Source organism: Sebastes umbrosus, chromosome 18 (genome assembly GCF_015220745.1).
Source record: "Sebastes umbrosus isolate fSebUmb1 chromosome 18, fSebUmb1.pri, whole genome shotgun sequence".
Taxonomy (NCBI): domain Eukaryota; kingdom Metazoa; phylum Chordata; class Actinopteri; order Perciformes; family Sebastidae; genus Sebastes; species Sebastes umbrosus.
Window position 1 is genome coordinate 27,503,290 of NC_051286.1, and position 24,828 is coordinate 27,528,117.

General features: G+C 41.6%; 1 protein-coding gene across 2 annotated transcripts in view; it reads right to left on the bottom strand.

Annotated features, from left to right (window-relative positions):
• The window catches only part of cnstb (consortin, connexin sorting protein b), a 32,328-nt gene extending 13,426 nt beyond the window's left edge, over positions 1-18,902 (bottom strand). Inside the window, exons 1-3 of one of the 2 annotated variants that reach the window (XM_037751420.1) lie at positions 17,873-18,902; positions 9,813-10,001; positions 6,202-6,311 (exon numbers count right to left, since the gene is read on the bottom strand). In XM_037751420.1, the coding sequence (XP_037607348.1) occupies positions 6,202-6,311; positions 9,813-9,900 (198 nt within the window). In that variant the 5' untranslated portion in view covers positions 9,901-10,001; positions 17,873-18,902. Of the gene's footprint in view, positions 1-6,201; positions 6,312-9,812; positions 10,369-17,872 lie in introns of both variants that reach the window. The other variant, XM_037751419.1, reaches the window with a different exon arrangement.
• Positions 18,903-24,828: the final 5,926 nt, after the last annotated feature.

The following is a 24,828-nucleotide window of genomic DNA, read 5'->3' on the forward strand; positions in this document are numbered from 1 at the left end:
CACACAGAAGTCCACATATATCAGTGCAGTATACAGAATTATACATCATTAGTGTGTTACTGTGTCATCTGACAGCATTTTAGTGTGAACATTAACCATTAACCCATGAAGCATCAAAGAACATGGTGACCTTAAACTAGTCCTGCAACCTATCCTCATACAACAGCTCGCATGATTTTTTACGAAAAGTTATTTCTCATTTTTTGTGTTCTTTTTCCTACGAATGTCCAGCAACATGTGATGCACATGTCAATATCCGCTCCAGTCTTTTTAAAAAGATCAACTTGGTCAGGTTTAGGCAACAAAACTACCTAGTTGAGTTTAGGAAAAGACCGACTTGGTTAGGTTCAGGAAAAGATCGCCTTCGTTAGATTTAGGAATAGATCAACTTGGTTAGGTTTAGGAAGAGATTGACTTGGTTAGGTTTAGGCTACGAAACTACTTAGTTAGGTTTAGGAAAAGATCAACTCAGTTAAAAATTAGGAAAAGATCGACTTGGTTAGGTTTAGGCAACAAAACTACTAAGTTAGGTTTAGGAAAAGATCGACTTAGCTAAATTCAGGAAAAGATCGACTTGGTTAGGTTTAGGCAACAAAACTACTCAGTAGGGATGAGTCATGATTTTTCGAATAGTCATTAAGTTATAGAAAATCGAATAGTTTATGCGACTATTCGTCCCGTCTTAAAACATATATATTTCCCTTGTATAAACCGTCGCAGGCGCTGCCTGGTAGTAACGTTACCACCGGTAAAACGTCAAGGCCTTTGGAAGGAGGCTGGGACATGGGTGGACATGGGTATAACACATGCGTAGTGTAGCTGGAGCTGCGGTCGTGCATTGCGTTGGCTCAATTTTGGCGAGTGCACACCAGATTTTACTGCGCATGTGTTGAACCCCAAAGATATGACGCGTGGATGACGCGTGACCCAGCCTCCTTCAATAGGCCTTGTAAAACGTGTGTTGCACGTTCAGTTCGGCTGATATTCGAACAGTATTTTTGCTTGGAATGCACATCCCTACTACTTAGTTAGGTATCGGAAAAGATCATGATTTTGGTTAAAATATCTCTGGAAGTGGCGAAACTTAGCTATGGAAGTTACGTGACCAAAAATTCAACGGTGACTTCTGGTTTCCAAGGGGTACGAACAGCTTTCTCCTGGGCGAGAGTTCAGTGTTTTTTTACCTCATCGCAGCGTTTGTCGCTCTTTATACTTCCTAGTTCACAATTAAGTCGATCACATACAAAGTCATTTTGTGGGATATACACAAATTACAGTGCATTACTTTTTCGTCGGTATAGCTACGAACAGTGTATGAGAACAGCCTGAACTAGTTGCTGTGCACTCAAAATGAGGCCGTCAAACTCTAATCAGGCTGTGTAAGTGTTCTCTGTTTGAAATTCATCAAATTCCTTCAAAGATGAAGATCACATGACAGAGTCATACCAGGAGGCAGAGCCATGGAGACACCCTGCGAGACATGAAGTCATATGCAACTAATTATGATCCGGATTAACGTGTCTCTGTGGGCTTTTTTCCCATCAACTTTATACCTTCCTCTCCACAACTGGTCAACTATACCACTTAGTAAATCTAGAGATGGGGAACTTTCCCCTTCTCAGATACTCTTCTGTAAGTCCATGATACCATAATGATTATTTTCATTATTAATCTGCTGACTATTTTCTAGATTTTCTAGCCTAAATGATTAAGGCTATAAAATGTCCCAAATTGTGAAAAATGCCCATTGTAATTTCCCAGAGCGGAACGTGACTTATTGAGATTGTCTGTTTGATTAGTCTCAAACCCCAAAATATTAAATGCATCATATATGCATCAAGAAAAGTATCAAATCCTCGCATTTCAGAACCTGGAACCAGAAAATGTTTAGCATTTTTGGCTGAAAAATAACTGAAACGACTAATCAATTTCTAAAATAATGATTAATGATGAATTTTCTGACGATTAACTAATCGAATAATCAACTAATCAGCTCTGATTAGTTTCCTTAAGCGGCTCTAGGCAGAATGTTTTTGGCATCATTGGGCAAAAAATCCATAATAACCTTTCAGCGTATTGTAATTCAAATGTTCTGGGAGAAAACTAGACTTCTGCTCCTCTTCATGGCTCTGTTTGTAGGCTTTAGAAAATCTAGCCCGTGACAGGAGACATTGACCAATCCCAGGTCATTTCAGATAGCGTTCCTATTGGCTGTTTATTTAACGGAGGCGGCTGTCAATCATTCGTAAACTTTGATCAAGTGGTCAAACTAGGCAGCGCTGATCAAATATGAATCAATATTCTGTTACGTTAAGGCCTATTTTTCAGAAACATCTTGTAGTGTACTGTTTAGCTGTAAATTGAGAAAGTCGGACGCACAAAAAAGTTGGGGCACTCTGAAAAAAGACGTGCTTTTTCTCTCGGTGGCCTCATACGCACTCTCCCCATTGGGAACAACATGTTTATTGGGACAAACATCCACAGAAAAGAAAATACACTGAATTTTTCACTTATTTCACATACTATGCATGGACCAGTGGGCAACCTCCGGGTCTGAGAAGTGAAGCCAATGTGGAAGTGGCTTAAACTTTCATTCTTTCTAACAGCCAGCAGGGGGCGACTCCTCTGGTTGCTAAAAGAAGTCTGATTGTTTAGAAGTCTATGAGAAAATGAGCCTACTTCTCTCTTAATTTATTACCTCAGTAAACATTGTAAACATGAGTTTATGGTCTCAATCTCTAGTTTCTAGTCTTCTTCAATACAGCATGATGTTTATTTAGTAAATTATGGTCCCATTTAGAGTCAGATAGACCATAAAGCAGGGGATGCTTTAGGGCATGGCTACCTTGTGATTGACAGGTCACTACCACGGCGTTTTCCCGTCTGGGAGTTGTCCATGTTTTCGTCTTATAACGGGTGAAATTAGTTAGAACACAGTGTGTTTACAGTTCATGAAAGTTAATTGTGATATTTTAGTCGCCTAAAAACGTTAGCCTCTGGTTGTACTCCACCCTCTCGTGTCACTTCTGGTTGCAAAAAAACAAGATGGCGACAGCCAAAATGCCGAACTCGAGGCTTCAAAACGGCAGTCCACAAACCAATGGGTGACGTCATAGTGACTACGTCCACTACACTCCATGATCACACCCTCAGAGGTTTCCCCCACACGCTTTTTCCATCACATAGTCTCATGATGAGTCCACGAGTGCTGTTTTTAAGGTGCACACACACTCCACTCAGCATCTCCTCTCCTCTCCGCGCATTACGCACCGGCTCTCCGCAGGCTTCCGGTCAGCCCTTTCGGCCCGAGCCCCCCATGAGTTGCATCAGAGAACGCTCCGACACAAGCAACTAGGGATGTCACGAGAACCGATACTTCGGTACCAAGTCGATGCCAAAATTCTTTAAAAGTGACGGTACTCTTTTTCTACAGTACCAAAGGTACCGTACGATGCCTGTAGTGGTCGTTGGTAGGGATGCGACAGTGAGGAAAATGTTCCCACCGGTTAATAAACTTGTGACAACACCGGTGTCACCGATTACACCGGACATTTTACAAGAAAAGATGACGGTCAATATGTGCAGCGCGCTGACTCAGATCTTTACTGTCAGGTGGCGGTGTGTCTGGCCTCTCCGGTAGCACTTTTGCTGTGGGGCTCCGCTGCGGGGGTATACCGGTCACTGCTGCTCCGTGCACACCGGCTGTGATGGCTCCATCCGCCTTGTGGCGATTACCTCATTAACGTTCTGGTTCCCTTATAGCGTTGGGATTAAATGTTAAATATTGCCAAATAGGTGCGTTTGCTTTTCACTCTGACAACAAATCCTCTGCCTCCTACTCCTACTACTCTGAGCTGACGGACCAGATGCATTCACGGTCAGTATGTAGTATCCGTCGTCTGACTATCGATTGATAGCATGCCGCTGATATGCCAAAATGAACAAAATGGGTCAATTATTTGTATTTATTACTTAAAGGCTACATTCCTCTGTTTTTTGTAATGTTCAAACGTTTTTAATAAAAGAGTGCATGTTGAATTACAGTACATGGGATTTATTGTTGTTTTGTTTTGTTTTTACCATGGTATCAAATTCGGTATCGAGAATCGTGGAAATTCACTGGCATTGGTATCGACTACTAGACTTCTGGTACCGTGACATCCCTACAAGCAACGGCAGCGAGGGCTCTGGCCTGGCTCGTGTCCTTGACATGACTCGGAAAGGACTCAGCCAGACTCGGCTGAGATGGACGTCACAGCGCTGCAACGCATGTCTTTTGGTTTAATTAAAAGTAGGGCTGTCAAATGATTAAAATATTATATATATATATATATATACATATATATATATATCGTACACTTTCAGGTATCTTTAGTGTTTAACAAATGAATTTAGGCCATGAAATATTTGGTGCCGGCAGATATGACCAAATATGGACCTTTATGTCTAATAGAGTACGACAGACACTGACCATTTTCTGCTAAAAGTGGGCCTACATGCTGAACGTAGCTATCTGCAGAGTGTAGCGCACCAAATTGCTTGTATTTGGAATGTATATATATATATATATATATATATATATATATAAAACAAAATTATAACTCTGATCATTTGTAACAGAACAGAACCGAACCTGATTGCACTGCATTGCCTCTCATTTCCTTTCTTAGCATTTGAGGAAAAACAGCTTTGCCTTTGTTCCGTTATTACTGGAGTAAACTACAAGATCCTCGAGGGGGCTGGAACAGCAGAGACAAATGAATCATATTACCTAAGTGTTGTTAGGGGATTGCGGTCTGCAGAGTATTGCACGAGCAACATGAAACCGCTGTCTTCTGCGTGATCCCTTTCAACTACACACAGAGACTGAACCAGACTATATTTATCACACTTCTAATTAGCATGTCTGTTTGAGCACCATAATTGAGGGAGAGGAGGCGGTAGGAGAGAGAGAATATCAGACATGTGAACAGAAGACTATAGGGTTGCCAGTTCAAATCCCTGCACCTGCTGTGTAGAACAGTTGCATACATGTAACTACTGCTGATGTCTCCTTGAGCAATGAATTTACAGGAAGCGTTTTAGTTTTTCAGACAGCTGACCTAACCTCAGACAGCTGACCTAATACCTCTAACAAGCTATTTTGATACGTTTGAGAAACACCAGCTCAAGGATTTGTTAAGCCTGGTACACACCAGGAACGTCAGGAGCGCGTGGCGGCTGCGTTACCTGTTGTTTTTTATTTTGGCGGCCCTGTTAACAGGTTAGAGCAGCCGCACTGCCCACGAGAGACACACGTCTCAGCTGCGTCTCTTCTAGAGATTCGAGGTCTCGCCTATTTTTGCCGCTTGCCGCGCGTCTCACAGCAGCAACAGACAGGGAAGGTGATCTATTGACTGTATATTAACATATCAGCTACATTACTACAGTTTCGATGTCTATCTGTAGAATATGTCACGGAGATGAAAAAAAGTAAAGACTTATTTTTAAATCAACACTTCCTGCTTTCATTTCAAAATAAAAGCCCTCAAGAGTTTTTTTCTGTGGACAGAATTCCTTCATTTGTTAACACAAGGTTTTTATTCTGAAATATGTGCCGGACAGTGTTCTAGAACATCCAGTGACTTGGAGAGCTCCATAAATGAATATAGTACGGAGTTTTAATTGTGGATTATTACTATTATTTACAAATTGCCACACGTTTCTTAACCTTTCTCGGTCTAAAATAAATATAAATGATATTTATAATGAAATGAAATGGCCATTAAAAGGCAAACTCTATGTAGAAAGAAAGGGCTGACAGCAGCAGCTGCAGCAGCTAAAACGCAGCTGAAACGCAGCTGAAACGCAGCTGGTGTGAACACCCGACGTGTGAATCACGCAGCCGCCACGCCACACAGCCACCACGCCACGCAGCCACCACGCCACGCAGCCACCAAGCGCTTCTGACGTTCCCTGTGTGTCCCAGGCGTTATATTTGTCCCAGCTAACTGAGAAAACAGAGACTTTGGAATCAGGTCACACAGGAGGACTGCCATACACACACACACACACACACACATACTGTAGATGGAAGCATACAGACACTCACACGCAACGTCTGACTAAATAAAGACACATATTCCCTCTGGATTTGGGAGGAAACAAAGCCTCCTTCTTTCTCTCGAATATTCACCTACACACACACAGAGAGAAACACACCTGGTGCAGGGAGTGTGGCAGCAGTGTGTAGTCAGTGTTTTCTCTGAGGGACTGCAGGGAGGCCAGCAGCTCCGGGCTGGGGCCCAGCACTTCATCTCTGGAGACACTTCCTGGAAACACAAACAAATGCTTCGGTAATATAATGGTAACTTTCAACAGCCTTGATGTGTAAGTTATTGGGATGTCAATCGATTACAATATTCAAACGCATGATTGTCCATAGTTAATCGCGATTATTTGCAAATTAATCACACATTTTTTATCTGTTCAAAATGTACATTAAAGGGAGATTTGTCAAGTATTTAATACTCTTATCAACATGGGAGTGGACAAATATGCTGCTTTATGCAAACGTATGTATATATTTATTATTATAAATCAATTAACAACACAAAACAATGACAGATATTGTCCAGAAACTCTCACAGGTACTGCATTTAGCATAAAACAATATGCTCAAATCATAACATGGCAAACTGCAGCCCAACAGGCAACAACAGCTGTCAGTGTGTCAGTGTGCTGACTTGACTATGACTTGCCCAAACTGCATGTGATTATCATAAAGTAGGCATGTCTGTAAAGGGGAGACTCGTGGGTACCCATAGAACCCATTTACATTCACTGATCTGGAGGTCAGAGGTCAAAGGACCCCTTTGAAAATGGCCATGACAGTTTTTCCTCACTAAAATGTTGCTTAAGTTTGGAGAGTTATTTAGCCTCCTTAGCGACAAGCTAGTATGACATGGTTGGTACCGATGGATTCTAGTTTTCTAGTTTCATATGATTCCAGTATCTTCACTCTAACTTTAAAACTGAGCCTTCAACAACCTAAAAATCACAAGTTGCAAGTTAATGCATTAAAGAAATTAGTGGCGTTAACGCATTTTTATCGTGTTAACTTTGACAGCCCTAATTTGAATATATTTAGTTTTACAGTACAGTCCTCTTCACGGAACTGGCGGCCAATGTTTCTACAGTAGCCCAGAACGGACAAACCAAACATTGGCTCTACAGAGGGCCATTCGAGTTTTCGCATCAGCCACCGTAGTTCTCCTACACGCTTAGCACACGGGAGAGATTTCAGTTGGTTGCAATCTGCAGCCTCACCGCTAGATGGCGCCAAATCCTATAGTTTTATATTTATTAGGGATGCACCGATACCACTTTTTTTCAGACCGAGTACAAGTACTGACATTTGGGTACTCGCCGATACCGAGTACCGATACGAGTACTTCTCTGTTGTATCGGGGCCGTTGTATCGGAGCCGTTTTGCGAGTACGAGTACGAGTACATGAGCACAGTATCGGACCCGATACCCGAAACTGGTATCGGTATCGGTGCATCCCTAATATTTAACATACAGATATTAGACTGGTATCAGTCTTCTCGTCTAACTCTCAGCAAGAAATTGAATAGGCCTACTTCCCAAAATGTTGAATTATTCCTTTAACCAGCTCACAAAAACCACCAAGTAGAATAACAAATGTTGTTACAACACTGACGACCAGTATCTCAGTGTGCTTGTGTGTACCTTGTGTGTGTGAGTGTGTCATGGCAGCCCCCAGAAGACATGGCAGATGCTAAAGCTACCCGACAAACAGGCTGTTACCTCAGCGTGTTGCCATCGGTGACAGCCTGTCAGCCCCTCGTCTGCAGCCATTAGGCTACTGTGACAATTAGTCACTATAGTATTAACTGTAGCTGTGTAGTGCAACTCTTATGTAACAGCGTAAAAGCTACATAGCTACTTTATAGTACATTGCAAACATCCAAGAGTATTGGCCATGGTTTCTTTACAGCTTAGTATCATGCCGATCTTCCTAAAGGTCCAATATCATGCTCATTTTCGGGTTCATACTTGTATTTTGTGTTTCTACTAGAACATGTTTACGTGCTGTAATGTTAAAAAAAAAAAACTTGCCTGTATTTACCCTCTGTCTGAAACGCTCCGTTTTAGCGCGTTTCAACAGAATTGTGACTAAATTGCAACAGAATTGTGTTGCTAGGCAACAGCTTGGGTCCATGTATACTTCCTGTCAGCTGATGACATTAACATACACCGCAACCAGGAATAAACTGGGACACATTTAGAATGTTTACGTTTAAATCTATGTAAAGGGTCTAAATATTGTATATTTGTGACATCACAAATGAACAGAAATCCTGACTTCTTGTTTCAAACGCAGAGTTTCTTAATACGGGCTGTGTGTATTTCCCTGTGGATTGAGTGTTTCGATACTTTCAGAGTATTTATATAGGACTTAAGCCTACTTTATAATAAAAAAACATGAAAATATCACTTTTTTTATAATATGGGACCTTTAAGCTCTGTTTTTTTCCGAACCACTGCAACAGTTTGTGGGATACTCTTGTCCACAGATCGATGATAAGCTTTGATTTGTTCTGAAAGGCTTTCAATCAGCAGTTCTCTGTAGAATAACGTGTGGTATCATTCTAATGTGTCTCTGTACTGTCAGTCTAGGGTCGTTTAAAGCCCATAAACTATCCTTAAGAGGCATTTTAAAGAGGACCTGTTATGCTTATTTTTCAGGTGCATACTTGAATTTTTGGTTTCTACTTGAACATGTTTACAAGCTTTAATGTTCAAAAAACGCTTTATTTATCTCATACTGGCTGTGATGCAGCACCTCTTTTCACCCTCTGTCTGAAACGCTCAGTTTGAGCTCCTGTGTCACTCCCCCGCCCCGTTCTGAAAAACCCAGTCTGCTCTGATTGGTCAGCTGGCCCACTGTTGTGATTGGTCAACCGAACCAAACTCTTTGGACTCTGTTTCAGCTCCGCTCTAACTAGCTTTGTTTGAGGGCGTGCCAAACTAGCCACCAGGCAGGTATTATACAAATGTGTTACTTGGTGACATCACCACGTTACGAAAGAAAAGGCGGGACTTCAAGCAAGGCGTTTCAGGCAGTTCAGGAGCAGTGTTTCTGTGGGGGAGAGGAACTCCCTTTAGTGTGGACTCTGTAACTTTGCAGACTGTTTACATGCACAAAAAACTATACAACACACTAAAGGAAAGGGAAAAAGCATAATAGGTCCTCTTTAATGAATGAGTAGTATATTTTATGGTGTCATTACCATCCAACTAAATTTTGGTGCGCAAAAACTGGCATCGCCATTTTTAAAGGGGTCCCTTGACCTCTGACCTCCAGATATGTGAATGTAAATGCGTTCAATGGGTACCCACGAGTCTCCCCCTTACAGACATGCCCACTTTATGATATTCACATGCAGTTTGGGGCAAGTCATAGTCAAGTCAGCACACTGACACACTGACAGCTGTTGTTGCCTGTTGGGCTGCAGTTTGCCATGTTATGATTCAAAATATATACTGTACATACATTTGCATAAAGCAGCATATTTGTCTACTCCCATGTTGATAAGAGTATTAAATACTTGACAAATCTTCCTTTAAGGTACATTTTGAACAGATAAATGTGTGGTTAATTTGCGATTAATCGCAATTAACTTTGGAAAATCACGCAATTAATTGTAATTAAACATCGACTGACAGCCCTAGTAAGAACATAAAAAAAATCACACAGCAGTCATATATATTAGATAAACACTACGATGAAGAAAAGTTATTTTACCTGTGGCACTATCGATGCACACTCCTTCCTCTTTCTGCGTTGTCCCAGTGTCGGGGCCTTTTGGCGGGATGACGTTTTTGTTACCCATCACCTCCGTCACGGCAGCGATCTGATCCTCCAAGTCGACGTTCCCCAAAAGCTTCTCTAAGACCCTCCAGTGGACCGTAGCTGGGTCTCTTGTTTCCCTCACTGGAAAAACATGAAATGTTTCTGACTTTAATCAGAACGCTTCCTTTTGAGTGAGATGATAAAATTACTTTAGGAAAGTTTCTGTTGCTCTATAAGCTTCCAGAAAGGATTCAGGGGCGTCTCGAAGCACTGGAGAATGAGGTTTGGTTTGTTGTCACTCGTGAGGGAGCATGTGATTTAACTCTCCATTGCCTCTCCTGGGTGGTCAAGAAAAGGGAGATTTGAAATGTCCACCATAGTCTATATGAAGGCTGGGCAGTGGAGGATGATGCTCTCCGACTTTGTCCTCTGAATGGTTTATTGTGCTTTTCCTCTTCTCTCTTAAACGCAGAATTCAGTGTAGCCTCCTTTCTTTGTCCCCAGCGAGCTGTCAAAAAGATTAGGTATATTTTAAAAAGAGAACACAATGTATACCTCAGTGTGTTCTGAGAAGGAGAGGACACATAAACAGAGAAAGAAGAGAGAGTAGAATGCAAAGAGAAGCCGCATATCTGGTGAAATGGCAGTTATGTCACTAACTGGAAGGGTCGTCTTTGTGTCTAAACCATAACTGCCCATTGAGGCATGGCAGAGTGCTCCATTCTGAATAACTCCCGGGTTGAAAATAACTTCATAGTAGTCTGTGGAGTAGAATAATTAGCCATGAGTATGTTACAGTGCAGACAGACAGCATACTGTATACTATCAATAATCAATTCACGTTGTTCTGGTAGAACAACGTGAATGGTAGAGTGTTCTCCAACTGAAAAGAAGATATATTGTAACTTGGAGTCTGGGCACTTATTCATTTAATTCAATCAGGCATTTGTGATTGTCTGTGTGTCCTTCGCATAACTCGAGAACCGTTCTTCCATTCGACTTCGTACGTGGCGGGTGTAGTGCTCAGGACCCGAGGGAGTGCAGTGTCGAATGTGGTGCAATTTGGCCAGATGGTGGCGCTACAATAATTAACTTTTATGTTTTGGCCTGGAGCTTTTTAAACATAAGTCTCAGAAACAAAATTATTTTTTTCTGGATTTTCTGGGTCAAGAAGAATCTATCTAAATAAGCCACGCCCATTTGCGTCTAGATTTTCCACCATTTTGAATTTTGTCCAAATCCAATTTTTTGCTAATCATCCTACACATTTTGACCAATCGTCACCAAATTTGGTACAGAACATCTCTGGACCAAGCCAGAATTATCTTATATGGCCTATATTACAAAAAATGTCATATTTCCTGAACTCTATGCGCTATTGAGACCACATTTGGTGGACATGTGTAGATCCGTTCATCCGATCAACGTCACACTTCGCAGGTACAAGCAGCCATACCACGGTTCTCGACAATGCTGCAAGCAGAACTGCTGGGGGTCAAGCAATCGGCCCGTTCCAGACAGGCACGCGCTCCAAACAGGCACTGCACTAGTTATATAAATTTGCCTTTCTGACAGATGTCCCCTGGTAACCAACAAGAAGAGTCTACAGAAATGCTAGCAGCTCAGTGAGGCTGTACAAGCAGTGCTTTGCGCAAAATGCTAACACCAGCATGCTAACATGCTCGCAATGACAGTTCTGACATGCTGATGTTTAGCACATTTAATGTGGTTACCATTTTACTTTAGCGTGCTAACATGCTAACATTTGATAACAAACAAGTGCAGCTTACGACGATGGGATTGTCATTGGTTTTGTAGGTAGGTTGTCTTCTCACACTATAGAAACCCTCTATTTACACATTTCACTCATTTCAGCAGCTACTGTAATGATGCAAAAAAATTCAACCTCAAGACACCTAATCATATAGATCATATATTGCAGGAATGATAAATATGTGAAGGTAAAAGTCTCCATTTACAGGCCTTTAGTTGAAGTTTTTATCCAGATCATTGGCGCCAGAATGACGCTTTCAGGTGTTATGTAATAAAGTCTAAGCCAGGTATTACAGTCATACAGCATTGGCGATTATGTCTAGGCCTATAGCGTCTATGTTGGATCTTTATCCAATCATGATCAATAATTCAAATGAAATCAAAGTGATCTGACATCCAATAAAATTTGATTATGAAAGCCTTCTACGATGCGCGTGCTGGTTGGTGGACCACTCCGCTAAAAAAAAAAAAACTGCTACTCTTTTGATCTGTAATTGATGAGAAGAAGGAATGCATTTCTTACCATATTTTATTCGTACAAAAACGGACGGCCTGCGCATCTAGGCAGTAGCATCATTATAAAATGATGAATTTAACTGCACAACAGCTGCTAGCAGAGATGAAAAGGTCAGCAACGCTTGTAACTCGTTATCCTTGTTGAAATTAACCGCTGCCGGTCGAAGCTGATGTCGTTTGTTTTCTTCATGTGATGGGGCGTGACGAATCAGGGAAGCACACACACATAAGACCCAATGGAGAAGCGAACGTGGGCGTCCGCGTCATCGTTTTCAAAGGTCTCCGTTTCTGTCCATCCAGACTAAAACGCAACCCTGGAGTTTTCAAACTAAAACGGGGTCAGCAGTGTTGTCAAATGTCTCAGTTTTTTAGTGGCTCGAAAACACTGTGTGGACGCTATCGGCATTAATGTATGTATTTGGATTAGGGGTGTCGTGGTATACCGGTTTTGCGATATACCGCGACATATACCGGTAAAAAATAGTAATATTGTGTAAATAATCCAGCCACGATATATCGTGTTTAACAACAACAATGGCATTTAGCCCTTGGTTTAGCTACTTCTCTTTTGTGTTCTCCCGCACACAGTAAATAAAAGCTTGTCGCAGACATGATGTCATACAAGTGCGCCACAAACAGACTATAAAGTAAACACACCACAAGCAAGCGCACGTCTTGTCTTCGTGATTCTGTCAAAATGACGGCGAATGAAGAGGAGATACTTTATCACCCTGCTAAAAACGTTAACTCTGCAGTGTGGGAATTCTTCGGGTTGAGCCAGAAAAACGAAGTCCTTCTTGATACTGCTCCAGTGAGCAAGGAATGTGGAGTTACAGTATTAATCAAAGGAGGTAATACTTAAAACAAGCTCTATAGTCACCTTCACAATCATCATGCTGAACATTTCCCCACCGTAGAGCGACTAAGTTGTAATGTTATCATAACTAAACATGTCAGTTGAGTTATACGAGTACAACGTTAGTATATCTTGGTTAGTGAATGACTACGTGAGCTGGCTGGCTAACGTAGCTAGCCAGCTAAAGCTGGGTGGTGTTGGCTGGCCGGGACCCGCCGGTGGTGACGGGTGGCTCGGGTAGTTGAAGCCAAGCAACGCTAGCCAACCGAGACCCACCAGCGATAGTGAACCGGTCGGCTGGCATTGCTTGGCTTTGGCAGGCTGGGTCGTTCGCTATCACTGGCTCCAACCAGCCGAGGCACCTGTCACCGGCTTCAACCGGCTGATAGTGAATGACTATGTTAGCTTGCTAGCTAATTTATGTGCTAAGTAAAGCTGGCTAACTTAACTGAGGTCTGTTCAACAAGTCAGTGACAGCTGGTACTTTTCTTGTGGTCAGGCAGCAGCATCCAAGAAACGTGAGAAATCATCAGGGAGATTATGATATCGCGATAATATGGTTATCGTGATATTTTTGCCATGATAATCGTATTGAGAAAAATTTATATTGTGACAGCCCTAATGTGAATGTAGCCCCAGATGAACAATGCCTGCCAAGGTCTGGATTTAGTTTCTGGCCTACGGGCAGTTCACAAGGGTTTACCTGTGGCTGTTAACAAAAGGTTGACATCATCAGGATCAATGACCTTTTACAGGGCAGTCATTCTACCCTTTAACCAGCCCTGTCACTCTAATTATTATTGAAAGATACCAAACACAGTATTGTCAAGGCCTGGTATTTTTGGCTGGACCGCAGAGGGCCAGCCCTACAAACGCAAAAGTCTGTCACTGACTGACTGACTGACTGACTGAGTGATGAAGTTACAGGATTGGTCGGCCGACTGTTGGAGTTTCCTCATTGGCCGTTGTTCTTTTAAAATGAAAAGGCAGAGAACAGTTCTGTGTTTATGTTTTCTGGGGAGCGTGTCAGTGGTTCAATGTATCATTACATAGTGCTGTTGTTGTGCTATTGTTTATTACCGTACATTCACACCAAGCACGAGGCAAATTTTCGCCTTGCTTTCCACCATCAACCATGGAAGAAATAACCACTGTTGCTGCTTTGTACATGTTGTGGAAGTCCCAGATATATCAGAAAACCAAACGCCGTCGTGTCTGGGTTCATAATGTCACCCGGCGGTGAGGTGTATTCACATATAGTACCATTGCACTGACTGTATCTCGCAAGCGGTATGAACTGCGGTACTGCGGTATGAATCCAAAATAATAACAATAATAATACAATAAACGGATCAAAATGATGCCGAAATAACGACATTATGATGTTGATTTGTAAAAAGACTGAATTCATGCTTTGTCAAGTCTGTCTGCAACACAACAAGCAAACAACTTTTAAAATGCTTGTTTTCTGAACAGAGTTCGGATCGATCAGTGCCAAACGTTTGCGAAGTATGTATATATTGTTACACTCCACTTATATGATGAATGCTTTTGATACACATGCTTTAATAGAAAATGGTGTAACAATTTAGCCACAAATTCACATACAGACCATATATGGTCCAGCCTTATGCTCGGTTTTGACTGTGTCTTGTTTTTAGTAAAGTCCCTTGCATTACGGCTTCAGAGACGGTTCCCTGTTTTTATCCCATTACAAATGTGTTCAGCAATTTTATACACAAGCTTCTCTACAAGCCTGCAAACACCATGATTTCCTCTCTCAGCTGGTAGAGCTCGGATAGATGACGGCTAATATGCTGTAGATAAATATATTTCCACCTCGTGAAACCTACATTTTCAGCCTGAGTGGTCTGAGGGGCATGAAAGCTATGTAATACTACAGTATGTGTTCACACAGCATGTTAGCAGCAGTCATGTGAACGTTGTGAATTCTGCAACATGGAATGTGACACAAAGAACAAACGCTGGGAGTGCAGACTGACTCATGGCATGTGTAGTATAAAATTAAGAAGGATTAAAGAAAGGTTAAAGATGAAAATCTGTGTAAGTTGTATTAAACACGTTCTGACAGCTCTGGGTTTGCTTTTACATTTGGAGGTTTCTCCTGTGAATTACCATAAACTTTTTCCTAAATCAATACTTGGTAAACATCTAAATTCGTACCAGTGTAATATTTAACATTACCGCAGACCATTTTCCAAAGCGGAATTTAGATTTAAAAAATGTTCCTAGCTTTCAGGCAGTTCCTAGCTTTATGAGTTACAGTAGGTTAGAAGATCTACTGTCATGTCTCAACCATCGGATGGTTAGCTTAGCTTAGCATAAAGACTGGAAACAGTGGAAAAACAGCTGGCTTTGTCCAAGGGTAATTCGCAGATGCACCACCAGCTAAGAAATAGTACAGGATATGTCCTGGACACCACCCCATAAAACTACAACTTGTCATTCTCACACTTTGGCTATATATTAAACTACGGTGACCAGACGTCCCGGTTTCAAGCTGACGTGTCCCGAGTCCCGACAAATATCTGTAAAACACTTAAATGTCCCGGTTTTCAACAGTCACTAACAAATTGTCCCTGTTTTCACCACAATTAAAATAACAATATTATACAGTTTCTATATTATATATTATACTACACTTACATAGACGTTAATCATGTTCCACTCATGAATAAATTTGTGTTCATGAGATAAGAGAGCCAGCACAGCGCACCGCTGCAGTCTCTATAGAGTGATGTTGCAACATACATATCCTATTAAATTAGGACTGCTGTGGAAGAACATTTTGTTTGACTGCCTTGTGGTTTCAACTCATTCACGTCTTTTCATTTAAAAAAAAAAGAAAAAAGAAATTTCGCACAAGTGGGTGTCCCTACTTTATTTATTTACTGAACACTGAACATTAAGCTCCTTGTTTTCCGTTCAATTAAACTTTTGCCTACGTAGTATTAATAGCATGAGAGTCCAGAAAGGGGGGGGGGCGGGAGATGTGATGGATGGGTCAAACTAACTTTTTAGGTCAAAAGACTTTTAACCAGCAGACCTGTGTTCGTGTCCTGCGTGAAACTAAAACTAACATTGACATATTTTTGTCACGTCAGTCTTTAGTCACGTGACTCGTCGGTGTCGTCGGTCCCGTGAGTCACGTGGTTCGTTTGTCATGTGATTTGTTTAGTATCGTCAGTCCCGTGAGTTGCTAGTCTTGGAACCGGGTCAGATAACCCTGGTCCAACCCTGGTCATTGGTATGAAAGTGGTATTTGTAATCCTCCAGACCTGTAATCCCCCGGCCCATTTCTAACACCTGAGCTCATTAGTATGCATTGCTCCTGGGTCATATCTGAACTGTCCTGACCAGGGTTCAACCCGGGTTGACTGGCTTGGTTTGAATTGACAAAAGGAGGGTTGGACCAGGGTCAGATAACCCTGGTCCAATCCTGGTCATTGGTGTGAAAGTGGTATTAGCTAGTCTGTCAAAAGTAACACACGAGGGTAGGGATTTCCATAATTAACCGTTTAACTGTTAACCGACATTAAGCATTTTAACCGATTAACGCTATCGGTTAAAAACGGTTAAAAGAAATGTTAATAATTAACTCAAAAGTTGAGCGGCTCAGAGGAGCGGCTCGTCATTTTATGGAGAAAAGCTGGTCCACCTTAACAGTCCACCTTGAGAGGCGGAGCCGGAGTTGCAGGATACAGGAAGTCGGCTCCGGTCTCTAGCTCGCTTGAGCGGAGCGGAGGAGTTGTATTTTCATAGCATTTATTCACCTACAAATAAACTGTACACACACTGCTACACCTACGATCACAGCTAGAACGAGGGACAGGTGTTGCAAATTAGCATCCGCTGTAAGCACTATGATAGTGGCATCAGATAGCTGTTTTTAAGTTGTTTATGTACATTGTATTGGTCCCTATTAAATAAACCATGAAAAAAAAAAAAAAAAGAACGCCACAAACAACCCCACACTCACCACCAACACACACACACGGTCTGTTGGAAACTCGCTAAAGTTACGCAGACTATGTGTGCGGCGGCGAGCACGAAGCCTCCGACAATGCTAGAGCTGCTAACGTAGCACAAACATACACACTGTTTGTTGGACACTCGCTAAAGTTACGCTGGGCAGACACACAGCTGACAACCTGCTAAACTAAACGAAATGTGCGGTGGAGATTTTTACTGGGAAAGTAATGTCCGCGACATTACTTAACGAGGGTCGGTTATCGGTCGGTTATCGGTTAAGAACATTTTTCAAAATGAGCATCCCTAGTTGAACACATTACAATGAGGGGGGGGGGGGGGGGGGGGGGGCTCCAAACCAAATCCTGCCTAGGGCCCCCTAAAGTGTAGGGCCGGCCCTGGGTCTGGGTCTAGAACACACATAGCCTACTTTGAAGTGTGAACACTGTGTACATTAAAATAACAGCTGTCATTGTTTCTACAGTAGACTGCCTTATGGTTTCAATTCATTTAAAATAAAAAGGTCGCACAAGTGGGTGGCCGAGTGTGCGTGCGTGTGCACGTGTCTAAGGTGAAGGGAACAGCAGCTGACGCGTCGTGCGCTACGAATTCACCTCGCGCTCAATTAAACATCAATGTCCAACGAGTCCTCCGTGTTTTCTTCTTCGCGTGGACATTAACGGTAGAATGTATTGTGTCCGTTTTATTGTGCTGTTATTCTGCTGCGACATCCATCTTAAAGCCGTCCTGTGGTTACTAGAGTTCGTTGTGGTGAGGCAGCAGCCTCCCTGTTACCACATCACATGGAAGTTAAAGTCACAGCGTCACACAGAATACACAACACGGGACGAGCATCAGGATGGAGACCCGCACTCACCGCTGGATGATGTCTCCCGGTTTACCGTGACAACACCGACGCCCTGAAGCAGCGTCGCGGTGTTGGTCCGCGTCCGTGTCCGTGTCCGCGCACAGCAGCATCCACACAGACCTTCACTCTGTCATCCGTCCGTCTCCCACACTCTCTCATGCTGCTTGTTTACGGTCCAATCCGGGGACTTTTCAGCTCCCCCTCAATGCAAAACATACATTGTGACATGTCCCGTTGATCTCTTGATTTCTCTATGTGGCGGGAGGCTGCCATCTCCTGGCAGATGTGTCCCACTGGCTGCTGGCTGGCTGTCAGCGGTTATGTAACAGCAGACGAGGCGGTCATATGATGGGGTCTTCAAATGATAAACCGTGCACCGGATTCTACAGGGATTATTACAATAGAAAACAAAAAGCAAATGTGCATCGTCTTTGAGTGGTATATTGTTACTGTTGCATAAGCAGAATATAAAAACACGTGCATTCATCAGATTTATCAGAATCACAGGATGCAAATCAGTGCAACACTGCAGAGATTGGATCGTAACCCTCTGAGAGCCACAATAGACCCGTTTTTGTCTTTGTTAGGGGGTACATGGGGTCTTTGGGGGGAGATAGCAGGTCAACAGTAGATGTCACATAGAAGTGGTAATCTGAATGGTGGGAACCTGAAGATTAATTTGAGATGCAGCTCAGCTCTGTGTCAAGTAAATCAGACATAAACATGAATGAATGAATGAATTAATTAATTAAGGGGGGAGACACAATGTTTTTTCACATTAAGAACACATTGACATGCATTATTCAGGCTTAAATGACCCATAGATTCTGCAGGTTTATTCAGTAAAAGAGCACGTGAATTAGTGTTTGTGGCATTCATCCCCATTCCCTCCTTTTTAAATGTGAACACACACAGAGCAGCGTGAGAGTTTATGGAACTTGAAATGATGAAATGAGGCTACAATGAGGAAGTGGAGCAGAAAGAGAGGAAGGGCAAAGTGAGGGAAGGAAGCACTTTGTGTGTGTGTGTGTGTGTGTGTGTGTGTGTGTGTGTGTGTGTGTGCGCGCGCAAGTACGCAAGTGTGTGTGCGCAAGTAAACACACACGCGCGCGCGCGCGTGTGTGTTTACTTGTTTTCATGACAAATGAGGACAATTTTATGATAACACACCTTCAATATCAGGACGCTCGGAAAAATGAGGACATTTTTGGCGTCCTCATTTTTCCGAGCTCACCACAGTGTTCTAGAGCGTCTGTAGCATTAAAATTAAGTCTGACCAAAATATAGCCTAAGACAAAATCTCAACAGATGGATGTATTCGTAGAAGCATGGCTCGGAAATACTTTGATTCACAGGTGTCTAGGACCTTGGGAAAGGCACGTCCCCATTTGTCACGTTTTTTTCAAGTCCTGGTATTGTCTATAAGTGTGTGTGTGTGTGTGTGTGATCAGCTTTTTTAACTTGATGTGTTTATGAGTGTCATGACCCAGCTCATGAGCCATGACAAGAGAGATGTACAAGTTTATTATTAAACATACAATAACCAACAACCATAGTGAGGTGATGAGGTGTGTGAATCAGTGTTCTCAGTTTGTCAGTAGATGGATGAGTGGTTGTGTGGTGAATGAAGGGTGTCAAACCTAATCTAGTAACACAGCCAAAGCCAACCAAACAAGAACATGATGGTATAGGAATGGAGAGAGCTCAGTTTCATCTTTAAATCATGTTAATAAATCTATTTAGTATAAAACTTAAGTATTTCTTCTGTTTTGTTTTCTTTTACAGACTTATGCAAATAAAATTCTTCTGAATATCTGGATGAAAATTATTGTCTGTTGCACAATAAAAAAAAATATTTCAGCCATTTTCCTGAGTTGCAACCGTGCAACTCTTTTTCATAATCCAAACACAGATGGTAGCCAGAAATGATACATCTTATTGCTCAATTAGTACAATGTGAAGCACAATTTTAAAATCTATTATATATCATATGAGTTACATTTGTTTATATTGATGTTTCTTCCAATATTTATAATTTAGAATATATGAATTAATAAAAAAGACAAAATAAGATCCAGGTCCAGGTGGATCATCAGGACACGGCTGATCCTCTCAACACATCCACTTTTCTGATCACTCAGACTGACAGAGATCAATACTTCCAGCTGATGAAAGAAGAAGAGAACAGAAGTCATGAATCAGTGTTTACAGAGACTCTCTTCATCAGCTGTCAGTCACTGATGCAGCACACACTTCATTTATAAAACTATCATTGGCAGAACCAACCTCCATATCTCTGCTCACTACCCAATATCTCCAACAGTAACCACAATTTATGCTCTAGCAAATTCATTAGTGTGGTCGTTCCTAAAGTCTGCACCTCCTTTGGCTGTCACTCATTCCAGTTTGCTGCTCCTAGTGACTGGAACGAGTTCGAGACACTAAAACTCCACACCCTCATCCCGTTACCCTCCTTTAAGAACTCATTACAAGAGATAGTTTCTGATCACTGCACCTGCTTCTGAATTTGCCTCTCTGGAACACACCACGTATATCTATATCTATTGATGTATATATTGTGGTGTTCTAATTTTGTCTAATATTTGATTGCACTTATCGTACTTATGTTCTATGATCTAATATCTTGTATGTCCTTGCCTTCTGTCGTTGCCTCTTGGCCGTGCCGCCATTGTAAATGAGAATTGATTCTCAATTGACCTATCCGGTTAAATAAAGGTATAATGAAAATAAAAATAAATCATCAAGTATAAAGAGCAGCAGGGACTTCAGTCTGTGTAGCGCAGCCAGCTTCCTTTCAGCTCTCATGTTAACGTATTGGAGTGAACACACTGATCTCAGCACTCACAGACCTACAGAGACTTTGGGCATAAAGTCTGTAGATTTCACTGAAGAACACAGTTGAGACAAACTGCTGAGAGTCCTGAACGCATCATTACTGCAGAATCAGAGAGATATTCACTGCTTTCTTTATTGATGGATTTACTGTTAGGGTTCAAAGATGTTAGAAAAAAAGTGTCTCAGTGACATTTGAATTACAAAGGTTGGACTTCAGAGCTGAGGCCAGAGAAGCACAACTGATCTCTGACAAACTGCAGCGCTTCAATCTGAATAAAGAGTAAATGATGAAGATAAAAATCACTTTATAATCCAATCAGATGTGTTCAGGTTTTAAATGTGTAGCTCAACATTACTATGTCCTAATCAATGATCTTTTCCCTAAAATGAGTAGAGTGACTGTCATTGTGTTATTGTGGATCATCATAATGTCAGCCTTCTATAGACATCATCCAAATGTCACCACAGCATTCATACACCTATTCATGCCAACACACAGCAATAACATGCTGCTGATCTCTGTCTTCATCCATGTGTGTGTGCTGAAGGACCAATATCAATGTTCAGACATTATTTGTGGAACACGTTGAAATTGACAGAAACCAGAGAAATATTTCTACTTCATGAAGTAAACTTGATCAATTTAAAACAGATATTAGTTCAGAGGATCTTCTGTATTCAGATGTGACCATTTACCACAAATAATAAACATTAATTGTCGAGTTCTTTTGGCCTTTCTTGCTCAACATCTGCCTAAACCCGAAAATGGCTTAGAATACCACAGAGGACGCATGGGACAACTCACTCTTCAAGCGTCTTTGAGTCCCTGAAAAGCGCTATATAAGTCGAATTTAATATTATTATTATTACTCCTTTTTTCTTCTATTTATTAAAGTCCATATGCAAACAGTACATTTCTTTGATGTTGAACTTTGAAGATTTTAGGAGATTGTTAGGAGTTTGTTAGGTTGATAACCTTTAAAGAAACAAAAAACAAAATGAGAGAGAGAAATTAAACCATACTGTCATTAAGAACAAAAATTGCTGGATAATTTCCTTTCCCTTTATCTGCCTCACGTTTCATCAGCATCATCACATAAACAAACCAAAGTCAACAGTATTTTACCAATAGGTATTATAATTATTAATCACGCTCAAATAAATTAGATTAACTATCAGTACACCTAATAAATAATAAATACCGACTACAATATATCCCCTAAAGCATACATGCAATTTATACTGATAATAATCCCAAAAAACCCACTATCATTACCTGACTTCAACATATATATATTATATATATTATAATTATCACTCTTATACATACCGATAGCGTCTATGAGGTCTTCTATATGCTGTTGCAAGCCCTACTTCCCTGCAGAAATGTCTACCAAGTTTCACACCAAAGAGACCCAGCAGGTCTGAATCCTGTTTATAGATTCCCACCTTGATCCCTGGAAGGGTGAATTGCAATCACTTCACCTGGCATCTTTTCCCACTCAGGTAAACTCAGCTGCTTAGCGCTGCCCTCTTGTGCAATATTTAATTATTGACCTACTAACACACATGATATTTAAAAAGCAATTTAGATATGAGAAATAAAATAAAAAATTACTTAACTTAACGTTTTGGCCTTTTGCCTTAATATTCATTTACTTTAACAACTAACAGTGGACATTTTCTACAGTTTCTTTAAAAAACACAAGTCTTTTGTGACTGCAGACTGAATTTAGTTCAAGAAACATGAAAATATGAAGAAAAGGACATTAACAACTTTATGGATGTAAGTTATGTTTGTACATAAATCAGGTTCAATTGTTAATTAAACATATAAGATCTCTAATAGTAAAAAAGAGTCAGTGAACTGACCTCAGAGTCTCCAGTCTACAGTGTGGACTCTCCAGAAAACCACACAGAAGTTTTAAACTTGAATCCCGCAGGTTGTTTCCACTCAGATCCAGCTCTCTCAGATGGGAGGGGTTTGACTTCAGAGCTGAGATCAGAGAAGAACAGCTGATCTCTGACAAACTGCACCACTGCAATCTGAATAAAGAATAAATGATGTAAGTTTAGAAGACAACGTTCCTGCTTGTAATCATTCAATGTTTAATAATGTGTTCAGAGCTGAAGAAGGTTTACAATGTAGAAGTTTATAAAATGTAAACTCCAAACACCTGAAGCCAACAGGATGCAGGTTAAAAAGTGAAACAGAGCTCTCATGAATATGAATGACAATGTGCTGCTACTTCAATAAATACGTAGTGACTTCACCTCTTAAACTCTGACAGCTCCACCAGTGGATCCATCCATACAAACTCATGTTGAGCAGCCAAACACAAATAAAAACCACAGAAATTGATTCAAGATTCAACTCAAGATCTCAAAATTTCCAAAGATGCCAAATATGTCAGGATGGATTTTGGGGAAATGTGAACAAAATATATTTAAGATAAGACATCTATAATATATATTTTAGTAATAGTGGAGTCATAAAATCAAAGCATCTTCAGTTTAAACTATTCAGTCAGTATAAGCATCATATAGCTTAATAACATTTTTTTAGAAAAAAACAAATACTGAATATTGTTATTGTCTGAAAGCTGAAATAGAGATTATTTATTTATTCTTTGTATTTATTCATTACACGGCTGTGTTGAATACTCGATTCTGATTGGTTGGTGATTGGAGTCTGCTATTACTTTATAGCAGACCGTTGCTATGTACAGCAGACTGTTGCTATGTATAGCAGACCGTTGCTATGTATAACAGACTGTTGCTATGGGCGCAGTTCTGATGTCGGAATCTGGAGGACCATTTTTGTGTCAAAATATTAATTTCTTCAGTAAGTAGCCGTGTGATAAGCGGGATAATGTACAGCAAGCGGGTCATTGTGAAATAATCCCCTTCAGGGCGATGACAGACCACTACGCTCCGCGTCGGGGTAGAACATTGCCCGGTCAGGGATTCTTTCATAACAATGACCGGCTCGCTGTACATTATCCCTTACGTACTTTTTATTATAATTTCTTTGAAAAAAGAGACATGATGAAAGCAGTGGCGGCCGGCCAATAGAGGGCACCAGGGCGCCGCCCTCCCTGAGCCAGAGAGCCACACACAAAAAAACATAACTGATAATAATAATAAATTATACAAATTGTCAATAGTTGTGTGTTTAAAATATGGAATACACCAAGTAATATGTGTAAAATATGATAGAAAATCATCTGTGCAAAATATAGGCTTTTCCTTCACGTCCCCTGGCTCCCCTCTGCCTGTCTGACTCCCCTCTGCCTGTCTGTCTCCCCTCTGACTCCCCTCTGCCTGTCTGTCTCCCCTCTGACTCCCCTCTGCCTGTCTGACTCTCCTCTGCCTGTCTGACTCCCCTCTGTCTGTCTGACTCCCCTCTGCCTGTCTGACTCCCCTCTGCCTGTCTGGTTCCCCTCTGCCTGTCTGACTCCCCTCTGCCTGTCTGGTTCCCCTCTGTCTGTCTGACTCTTCTCTGCCTGTCTGACTCCCCTCTGCCTATCTGACTCCCCTCTGTCTGTCTGACTCCCCTCTGCCTGTCTGACTCCCCTCTGTCTGTCTGACTCTTCTCTGCCTGTCTGACTCTCCTCTGCCTGTCTGACTCCCCTCTGTCTGTCTGACTCCCCTCTGTCTGTCTGACTCCCCTCTGCCTGTCTGACTCTCCTCTGCCTGTCTGACTCCCCTCTGCCTGTCTGACTCTCCTCTGCCTATGTTTGACTCTCCTCTGCCTATGTCTGAAGTTAAGCTCTGGGTCGATGGAGAAATCGCCCACAGCAGGAGGGTCTATGTAGCAGTTTAGCCAATAGCTGATTCAAGCTCTGAACGAATGACATTAAATTTAGCCAATCAGCGTCCTAAAATCTAATACGAGAGGGGCGATTAATTTATCGCCCCAAGCAGCGAGCTACTGCTGATGTCAGGACTGCTCTCTACGGGCGCCATTTTCACTATTACCATGGTGACCGCGAACACTACTGCGAGACCGAACCCTAGCTCGGTAAAATCTCTCCTCCTGGAGCCGTATGAGAGAAGAACTTTAGCGGGTAAACTCCAGGTGAAGGAGCTGGGCCCAGATCAACCCG